Source organism: Tinamus guttatus, unplaced genomic scaffold (genome assembly GCF_059628265.1).
Source record: "Tinamus guttatus ecotype Peru unplaced genomic scaffold, ASM5962826v1 Tinamus_guttatus_pri_ptg000472l, whole genome shotgun sequence".
In the NCBI taxonomy this organism is placed as follows: Eukaryota; Metazoa; Chordata; class Aves; order Tinamiformes; family Tinamidae; genus Tinamus; species Tinamus guttatus.
The window spans coordinates 4,661,200-4,671,959 of NW_028289006.1; the positions used below are offsets into that span (position 1 = coordinate 4,661,200).

Genomic DNA, 10,760 nt, shown 5'->3' on the forward strand with positions numbered 1-10,760 from the left:
AAACACCAGTGAAATTTTGCAGTCACGACCCACTACCTGTGTTTTTGCTAGCTACTTGAATGAATCTGTGCTAACAGGCAGAATTCCACCTTCCTTCTCTGCTGCTGAAAGCAGAATGTTGGAGATTGCAGAGCTGCTGGGAACTTAATATTATACAGTGTTCATGATGCTTTGGAGCTTTGGCAAGAATCAGTACAATGAGTGACTTCTGGCATCTACAACCAGTTCTCATCTTCATAATGAACTACATCACATAATTCTTCAGACAGGAAGCTGTTCTGATATGAGCTGAGTCTGCAGACGCAGACATGGTCAGTATTCCAGAGGGGAAAGTAAAGAAGGGCTTGGGGACTTTCTTCATAGCAGAAAGAAAAGTATGGACTGAAATACCCTAAGGATACAACCTGCACATAGACTGCAGCTAGTCCTTATGTCATCTAACTCACATTGTTTGTTTTAATGAAATACTGATAACTTTGGAAATTTGTATTTTTTTTATGAGAAGGACCTGTAAATTTAGAATAGAATACTTCTCATACACTAGAAAATGAGTCTCCTATCTTACAAGTGGCAGTTGAACTTCTATCTAATAGTGTGCCTAAATGAGAGCTATGTGAGAAACGCACTCTGTAAAAATGCATACACTATGAATCATATACTGATTTCTAGTTGCTGCATTAAAAAATAGATGCAGACATGCATGCATGTGAGCAAACAGATATCCAAAATTACATTTACCATCTGCTCTGCCTGCATCTATGTATATAAAAAGCATCTATGTATATAAAAATACATCTGTGCACACTGAGACATATGTGCAAAACGAACTGTGTGCATTTATCCTCACTTAGCCCCAGGACAAGCGTGATATCTTTTAAAGCCACATCAATGCCTACACGTTTCCATCCTCATATGCAGCATCACACACTGGGGACTGCCAGTTGTTCCAGGAATTTGAAGGGATTTTCCCACTGCAAAGCTGGGACAGTTCTGATTCAGCTAAGGGTGGCATTGCCAACTTCCACAATATCTAATGTTTTGGGGATTTTTTCCCCCTAGAACACTAACTTTTAGAAAGTGCAAGAAAAGAATGAGCTGTTCAGATTTGGGATTTTTTTATTATTATTGCTTTTAAAATAGTTTAAAAATGTGGACTGACACGTTTTGGCACACTGATGGCCATATTGAAGACTCTCCTGGAATATGCCAGGAGATTGGGCGAGTGAAGGAAGGGGTCTCCTGGTGCAGGGCTCCGCGGCCAGCGGGATGGGGCATGAGAGGGAGGTGAGGAGGAAGAGTAAGAGGAGGAGGAAGAGTAAGAGGTGCCAGCACAGCCCGTCTGGCCTCAAAGGTCCCGGGGGACGCGGAGAGGAAGGGGCTGGGGGACGAGAGCAAAGACGGCGCAGGAGGGAGACAGATCCGGGGCAGGGACGCGCGGGGCCGGGTAGCGCAGAGGGCCGCGGGGAGGGCGCCCCTACCCGCGGCGGTGCAGGTCGTGCTCCCGCGGCTCGGCCTCCGCCGCGCCTCCGAGGCGCCGCAGGAAGCCCAGCACGTCGCGCAGCTCGGCCTCGAAGGTGTCGATCACCGGGTTGCCCGGCGCCACGGCCCCGAAGAAGGCGGCTGGCGGCGGCCGCGGCACGAAGGCGCCGAGCGGCAGCCCCGCTCCCGCCGCCTCCGCCATGCTGCCGCGGCGCGAGGGCGCCAACGGCCGCCGGGCAACGGCCGCCGGGCAACGGCCGCCGGGCAACGGCCGCCGGGCAACGGCGGCCCCTGGCGCGTGGGCGCCGCGGAGCGGGGCAGAAAAGCCGCTCGCGTGGGGAAGGGCCGTGGGCAGCAGCTCTGCGCAGGGGAGCGGTGGATCTGCCTGCGCCCCCGGAGGAAAACCTGCTGCTTCCCGCCACATCCAGGGAGCTCCTATACTGCGACCCGGAGAGGTGGTTGGAGGAACTTTGATGGAGCTGTGTTGCTCCAATGCTTTACAAAAACAAGGTATTTATTTATTTAGCTGGAGGAAGCTTCAGTCATGTCAAAAAGCACACACGTTTTGAACGTCACTTTTTTCTTGCGATGTTGTTTCAAACTTAACAGTATCGCTTGGCAGGCCTACTGCACTATTACGGAGAAAAGGGAAGATGTGTCCCTCGGCCTACTCCCTATGGATTTAGCGTTCGGCTGTAAAAAGATGGCAGCAACTGAGGAACAAGGCCACATTGACAGACATTATAGGAAACAGCCATAGTAGCCTATGTGTTTTGAGGTTCTTTATTGGCATTATAGCAAAAGGGATTTTGGAGAGATGTGAAGGAAAATGGTTGAGTCGCCATGTTCATAAACATGATGAGCACAAGGGACTGCTTAATTTAAAACATGAAAGTGGAGGCTTATAAATGTTATGAGCGGGCAGTGAACCCTGGCAGTTGGGCCAGTTGGAGGCAGGAGGCATTGAAATCATTGAAATCAAGTGTGAAGGGAAGCCAAGAAGTACCTGAAAAGTGTATCCAAGTAATTTATGGTTGTGAATAAAGAAAGTATGATTTGAACGGAGAGGTACAGCATCAGCATGCTGAATGGTAACAGAAAATATTTCATTTGTGAGGCCAGAGAAATGATATTAGAATGATACAAAGGCTATGAGAATAAATAAAATTTGAAGTGGCTTTATGACTAATATATCTGATTTACTCATTTATACTGTTACTTTCTGGGAGTTGTGTGGATCTGTTGTCCAAACAAGCTTTGTGTGACTTTGGGAAGATGGTATCAGGAATCATTAAAAGCTATTCATATGAACGGAGTAACCAAAGACATTGGCCGTGGGTGTAGGGGGAACCAAATGGCTGGGTAAACCTCTAAGAGGCTTCCTCACATTCTTGTGAAGGAAGCAGACAACCAAGCCTGCAAAGAAAAGATATCACACAGAGTTGGTGATTTAGGAATCACTGAATACAGAGACAAATTTTACAAGACACCTGAAATGTAAGAACCTGGCCTGGAGAGCAGTTATTACCCTGTTTAAAGATTCTCTCTGCCTTGCCACAGAAATCAAAGAACTTCCTGTGATGGATTCCAGATGACTAATAAACCCTGGCTTCTCGTGCCGCTTCCGATTCCATCCTTTCCAAATTCCTAAGAGGAGCTGGCTATTTTGCCTCACTAGATGGTGCTGTATCCAAAAGGGCTAATCTCCAAATTCACCGGGCCACAAGAGACACCCTTACAAACTAAGCAGGGCCTAGAAGCTTAATGGGATGCTCGACAGACTGTAAAGGAGATTCCTGAGCAAAACTTTGCATTTCTCTAACATTTGGCTGGCAGATGGTGGACTGAGTGCAACATTGGCAATCTGAATTAGTGTTTGCAGCCATAGAAACAATTTAGGTTGAAGAAAACAGTGAAACAGAGTATAGTCATTTCCTACCTCAATCTCCATCATGTTGATAGTTTCCAAAAGTTAAAAAGTCCAAAGTAAGTTAGTCCAAAAGTTAAAAAAAAAACTTACAGTTCCAGAGTTAAAACTTTTAATTGCATAAAGATCGTGTATTCTTCAAAAGGGCCTTCAGCATGTGAAATGTGATGTTTATAGAGAAAAGCTTGGAATGAAAAGATTGATATATATTAAAGTTGAAACCCTAATAAAATTTCCTCAAAAAATGTGAATATACAGCAGTACCTGCATGACTTGGAGAGTTTTTAGCAGGAGAGTTCTATGAATTATGCATGTCCCTATACCCTAAAAAAAAAAGTTATTTGTTGATCAATGCTGTATTCATCACTGGTAGGTGAACTTTTAGATTTTGTATCTGAATTAAGATAAAATTAAATAGGAATCAGACAAGATTCATAGGAGAATTGGCACAGATTTCCATTTCGGTAAGTAAAATCTTAGCATAGCAACCTATAATTATTAAATCTTTAGATCATGTCTCAAAAATTAGGCCGCAGAAGAACCCACAAGGAGTTAACTTAGTAAAACCCATTAGAAGAAATAACTGTCCCCATGGCTTTAGGGCCAAGAGTGAGTGAGGCTGAAAAGGGGAAACCTTGCTGCTACCTCATCAAGCTGCCTGCAAACTACTGTTGTGTTCATTCCACTTGTGTGAAATACAGTGAAGTTACAAAGAGCAAACAAAGGGGGGAAAACCCTGGGTGACCACAATGGAGTTTGACAGGAAAAGTGTCCAGTGGTATCAGGGTACAGAGGCTGAGGTAATGTCTGCCAAACCCTATTTATTACATTAGAAGAAGTTTGTTCCCTATGAGTAACTCTTGAGAAACTTGCCTAAGATGCTTGTAACAAACCTGTGCTTGAATTATTCACCTGTAGAATTGGCTGATACTCAGAGGCAAAGACAATTTTGGACAAGTCCCCAGAAATGACAGTTCTAATTTTATATAATGTCTTCTTTGATTCTTTTAGGAGGAAAAAGAGATGATTCTGGCCATTGCTTATCATCTTCAAGCTAAGAGGACTTAGAAGAGTGCTCAGCATGTTTATGGGCTAGTATATTCAGAGCTATGGATGGCATTTGCTGCATTTGCTTAGCGGGAAGTCCTAGTGGGAATCCACAGAGTATTTCCCCTCTGAGTAACAGTGCAAGAGTAAAGGCAGAAGCAGCAGCAGAAGGTATGCGGTGCTTTTTACAGAGAAATTCACACTTTCCGGGTTACCCCAGGAGAACCTAGCTAAGAGCCAACAGAAACAAAATGTCTGATATGACAATACAGAATTTGCTATGGTACAGAGGCAGAAGAATAGCTCTGTCTGATAAGGGTCCTTAAAAGGCCCATACATAGCTGAAAGAGGTGAGTAAGTTGCTGAATGACATGGATATCTTTTCTAAAAAAAAATATTAAGGTCATCCATTAGGGCTAGAAAGAGGATGAACTTGGCTAAGTGCAAAAAAGGCAGCCTGTCTGCTGAAAGCAATGTACTTTTCAAATAACTAGCTGTACAGCAAGCAGAGAGTTGCATCAGACCTGTAAGTTCATTGCTACCACAGTGTGTGGCACTTGTTTGTCCCTAGGACTGATGAGGCAGATTTGGAAGCGCAGGGTGTGCATGGACACCTATGGAGATTACAGTCTCATCGCTTCCTTTCCATTCTGCTGCCCTTGCTGTTTTAGAGCTGTTTGGTAGAGCTCCAGCAAGTCCTTAGACTCATATGCCTTACTTAAATATGCTTTTACATTTCAAACTTCTGATCTTAACTTTAAGCATGAAAGGGACATATGCTGCCTTTCAATGGAAAATTTACTAAGGAGATACAGAGATGACGGAATAGCATCTTGTATTTTTTGTTGCATTATAAGGAAGTCTCCTGAGTTAGGAAGGCACATGCCTAGATGCAAAGGTAGAGAAATGTGCAAAGGGCTGGCAGAAATGGCTTGTTTAGGGCACAGCACAGGTAAGAGTATTATAAAAATCCCAGTACTTACAGACTTGGAGGTTAAGGATTGCAGTACTTACCAAAAAAGCAAAAGATCCTGTCCTTTACTGAGATAGTGGTATAGTTTCCCAAGTTTCCCTTGAAAAGGGTCCTGGCTTCCCTCTGATCTGGTGAGTTCTCACAAATGAGGGAGATGATCAACACAAGAATGAACTGTGCAGCTGTCAGGTTCTTACAAAGTTTGGGGTGGCAATTCATATACTAGCTACTCACTGCACTTCTGTTGCACGGCTGCTCACTACATTTTTGTTGTATCATATGAAAGGTTTCAGTGTGGAACTCCAAAGACAAAGTGAAAAATTTAAAGGTTTTAATATAGAACTAATTATTTTTATGTGGGTGTAAGTACTCACTGAATACCCCTGAAAGGTGTCTCAGTTTCTGTGTGTTGTTAGGAAAATGTTCTTAGGCACATGGAGGTATTTCAGTTTATGTCTAGAAAGGCTATTAGAGGGATGAAGTCATTTTGCTCAGTCAGTTTTTCAAGGAAAATTGAAGCATCTGCAATATTGGTGCGAACAATCCATGAGATTTGTCTCTCCAACTCAGGCTGTGCTGTTAAGCATTGAATGGGTTAACCTGAATGGGTAACCTTTTGGGAGGGAGGAGCAATAGGGTTGTTATATAGAGGTCTGAGTCTGTAAAAGGTTTACATTGAAACAGAACAGATTCTGAGATCTGCTTCATGGATTTAAGCACCTAAGCTAGCGGCTGGACACCTGGAAGTCCCCTAGGGACCTTTCAAAAGATGGAACTATTGCTGCAGTAAAATAGTTTGCCTACAATTTTTGATATTTTCATTATTTGATTAAGATATACTTAAGTGCATTGTACTCAGGTAGATATCAAATGATACAGTTTATTTTGGAAAGCTTTCAAAGGCTCTGCAAATATGTCTTCAGGGATATGTGAGTTTTGGCTCACTGGACAGACCACGTAGGTAAGATTCTTCTCTCACTCAAAGATCCTGTCTCAAAGCTCAGGAAGCTACAGCGGTTCTCTAAAAAAGAAGCTGTATCTAAAGCTAGGCTAAAGTGATAGCAAAGAAGCCTTGAGCAAAAACCTTGTAAATCTCTGACAAGAGTGAAAAGGGAAAAATCTAGGCATTTTAGTCATGTGCATGAAAGCTACGTCGTAGACAAATAAGAATAATGTGAAACACTTAGTGGTACATATAATAAGCCAGAGAGCGGCCTGAGCTAAGGACAGCATCCAGTTTACTGCGCAGAGACAGGCAAGATGGTTCTATTTGCTGTGACATGTGAGAACAGAGTTGGCAGAGATGGATCAGGGAAATGAGTTCAGTTTTTTCTGCACTGAGCTTAAGCTGATCACTAGACATCTAATAGATAAGATCTGAGTTTGGAAAGCAGTGACATGTTTTGCTTAAAATCATCATGCATTTTCTCATTTAATAAAGATTCTCAAAACAAACTTCAGGGAATAAATAAATTACTTCTGAGGCCTTTCCAAAATTCCCTTGAAGCCAAAATGACAATGCATTTTTGTTCACATTCTCCTTATGTGCATTTGTTGTTGCAATTCTGAGCTGCCACAAATGCTGTAGATTGAAATCATTCCAGGGAAATAACACTATTGTTTGTATATATAACTCCTGAATAGCCAAATGCATTTTTATCATAACACTTTCTCTGTTATGCGTTTGGTCAGGCAGTACTCATGGGATCAAAATAGACTCTTCTAGGAATTAACTACAGACAACGAACAAGAGGAGAATTAAAATAACCTCTTGATGACCTCCAATATTTTTAGGTCTATGCATCTCATTTCAGGCCATTTCTTATTCCCTTAATATGCATTCTAAAAGTTTTTGGCATCACTGCTTCTGTTTTTCATTCATATCAGGTTTTCACCCAGTTGCCAGAATATTTCACTCCAAGGTCAAAGTATCTGTTGATTGAGTTTCATTGAAGCAGCCAACTGTTTTGGGCAACAGCTTGACCTTCAACTAGGAGATTTAGCAGCTTGGAAGTAAGCAGTAGAAAATTATGCAGTGTGGAAGAGTAGTTATTTGATGGTTAATATGGCTTTCTTATGCAAGGAAGTAGAAATATCTTCAAATACTTATTTGCTGATGTCATATTTCTCAACAATACTTTTATTGGTATGTGTAATATTTTCTATTTCTCTTTAAAGCAACTGGTGCTGTTGCTGGATTATATTTGATTAAGTGGGAACTGTCCAGAAACAGAATTATATATTTACAAATTAAGGTAATGGATCATTAAAAGCTTAGTAGGACTGTAGGAATCTGCAATATGCAAAAGTGTGATGACACTAAGGAAGAGTAAGTAGAAGGAGGATTAAAATCCCAGGCTAAACACCAGCTGCTAACAGGGATAGATAGAAGTGTAGTTATTTCCCACAGGATTGCTGACATTTTTGCTGGTAAACCACTGATTGCCACTGATAGAGAAGCCTGCATATGTGCAGCTAGAGAGCACAAGTAGATCTGTTACAGATAGCCTGATTGGAGAAGCTTTCCTTTAATCATTATTTTTCTTAATGTTTTAAAAGGCAAACCATTCTTTTCAAAAAGAATAGTAGTAGGCAGATATATAAGTGGAGCAACTTTGCTAAAATAAAATATTTTTCTCGGTGCTTGATCTTGCACTTCAGAATTACTGTAGCAAATGTTTTCTATTTTTGACTGTAATAGGTTTTAAATAGTTGATACTTTTAGATCTCTGTCTTTTCAAAGCAACTTTGTTTGCTATGCATTTTAATTTCATTTCTATTTAGACTCTTTCAATCATGCTATTGAGTTTTTATAGAGCCCATTTGGAAGGCTTGTTTTCAGTATTTTTTTTCAATAAAAACCCTACCATAGGTTTTTAGAGAAAAGACTAGTAAGTCCTAATTCTTGAAGTTTTATCACTCTGATAGAGTTTTTAACTGACAAGCAGACAACTCATTTTGTAACATTCATTTTCTAATGGATAAGAAACCTGTAATTCCCTTTTCTTTTATAGACTATTTTACAGACCACAGAAAATTAGGTGTATCCAAAATAGTTGGATATGTTTCTGCCCAGCATAGTATCAGTTTGTTCTTTTCAATCATTTTTTATCCACGAGATACTCTAAATAAAATTATGATCTTTCACCCTTTTCTTTCTCAGAATTTCTAATTAGAGAAATCAAACTATTATTTTTCCTCTAGCTCATGGCACTTTGGGGTGAAAAAAGTCCCACCAGCATTTTAAAACATTTAATGAATGGAATAATTAAAATCTCATAGACCTTCATCACACAAATGTAGACGAAATTTTGGAAGAAGATTTTGAAAATTTTGCTACCACATTTTAAAGTGGACATACAGCTTCTCCTCTGCTCAGATAAATACATTAAAATGCTCATTTATTACTCAGTGGGTCTACTTTGTATACGCAGGCATATCTAATAAATTTAGAGACAAAAGCACCATATTTACTCTAGCAGAGTCAATATAAAATAGAGGTTTTTTTCTTGTTTTTCCTGTATCATTAGCAATGGAGTTGTTAAATTATCCTTACAGGAGCAAATATTATGTAGTACCTGTATAATCTCATCAGAAAAGACTGAAGGAATGATTCCTTAGACAAAAAAGACACAACTTTGCAGAAATCAAGCAACATATTATCAGTCTGAGTTAGCACTAATATAACTAAATATTATTTAGTCATCAGAAACATAATCACTAGGTATCATACAAAAATAATATTTTTTGAAAAAAAGGCTAACTTATAGATCTGAGACTTTGGGTGCATCTACATTAGTATTTTGGTTTATATCAAGAGTGCTCAGCTGCAGTGAATCAGATGATCTTCTCTTATTGCTCATATTTCCTGTTACGGAGTGGTCTTGAGCACATGAATTGAATTCCTTTTGAATGCAAGTACACATGAAGAGCACACTTTCCTCAACAGGTATTAGGAAAATTAGTCTGCAGGATTAAATCATAGAATCATAGAATGCTTAAGGTTGGAAGGGACCTCTAGAGATCACCTAGTCCAACCCCCCTGCTCCAGCAGGGTCACCTAGAGCACGTGGCACAGGACTGCGTCCAAGCGGGTTTGGAAGATCTCCAGAGAAGGAGACTCCACAACCTCTCTGGGCAACCTGTTCCAGTGCTCTGTCACCCTCACTGTTAAGAAATTTTTCCTTAAGTTCCCGTGAAACTTTTGAATATTCCTCATGATGCTCTGTTTACACTGCTTTAATACAATCTTTTTCAAGGATAGAAAGAATAAAGAATATGCATTCTGCAGATATATTTCTTCCAGAGAACTCTTAATTTCCTTAGAAAGCTATTAAGAAGTGTGTACATGCGTAATACCTATCCTACTGTGACAGCTCTCCTACTGTCTTTCAGATATCCAGGTATCAATACCCACCTAGCCTTCATTCACCACATACACTTTGTCACAAGTGCTTCTCCTGCGACTCTCAGTACCCGTATAATTGATCTATAGTATGCAACACCCTCACAGATAATGGAGAGTGAAAACTGAAATATCTTCAGGGAAGTCTAAGGTGGAAAGGTCAGAAGGAACAGCAAAGGATGAGAAAGGAAAAAGGACTGCAGCATCTGAAATGCCTATGATATTAAAGAGTACAGCCTTAAAAGAAGGTAATCTACTCTTAAGAGAAAAATAATCATGCTGTGGATACTGACAGAAATAGGTCTCCCTAGTGTGTTCGCAGGAGTTGGTCAGAAGAATAGTAAAGGATAGTCTGTAGAAAAGAGGAAAAAATGAAAAAAAAAAATCTAAAACATTCCTCCTAAAAGAGACACTTCCACCTTTTAATGCATACTTGTGATTTGGGTGATGTGGTATGGCGATGTTAGCTGTGGCTAATCCTAGACCATGGTGTCTCATATCTAAAAAGGGGTAGAGGGATCAGTCTCTTCTCCAAGGTAACTATTGATAGGACAAGAAGAAATGGCCTCAAGTTGTGCTAGAGGAGGTTCAGGTTAGATATCAGGAAAACTTTCTACACAGAAAGAGTGATGAAGCATTGAAACAGGCTGCCCGGGAAATGGTGGAATCGCCTTCCCTGGCATTGTTGAAGAAACGTGTAAATGAGGAACTTAGGGACATGAGACATGGTGGTGATGGGTTTGCTGTTGGACTTGATAGTCTTGAAGGTCTTTTCCGATCATAACATCTCTATGATTCTAAAATAACAGCAACCATGATAAGTATATAGCTGAAGTTTGGAATATGCTATAAAAATGGGCTGCCTTAAATTAAAGATACCCTTCCCCTGGCAACCTAATTCCAGAATGATGACAACTCCTCCTCCATAC

At 40.6% G+C, this 10,760-nt stretch overlaps 1 protein-coding gene across 1 annotated transcript in view; it reads right to left on the reverse strand.

Moving 5' to 3' along the window:
* CFAP54 (cilia and flagella associated protein 54) overlaps positions 1-1,681 on the reverse strand; it is a 100,916-nt gene extending 99,235 nt beyond the window's left edge. Inside the window, exon 1 of the mRNA XM_088532882.1 lies at positions 1,479-1,681. Coding sequence (XP_088389008.1) covers positions 1,479-1,681 — 203 coding nt within the window. The remainder of the gene's footprint in view (positions 1-1,478) is intronic.
* Positions 1,682-10,760: the final 9,079 nt, after the last annotated feature.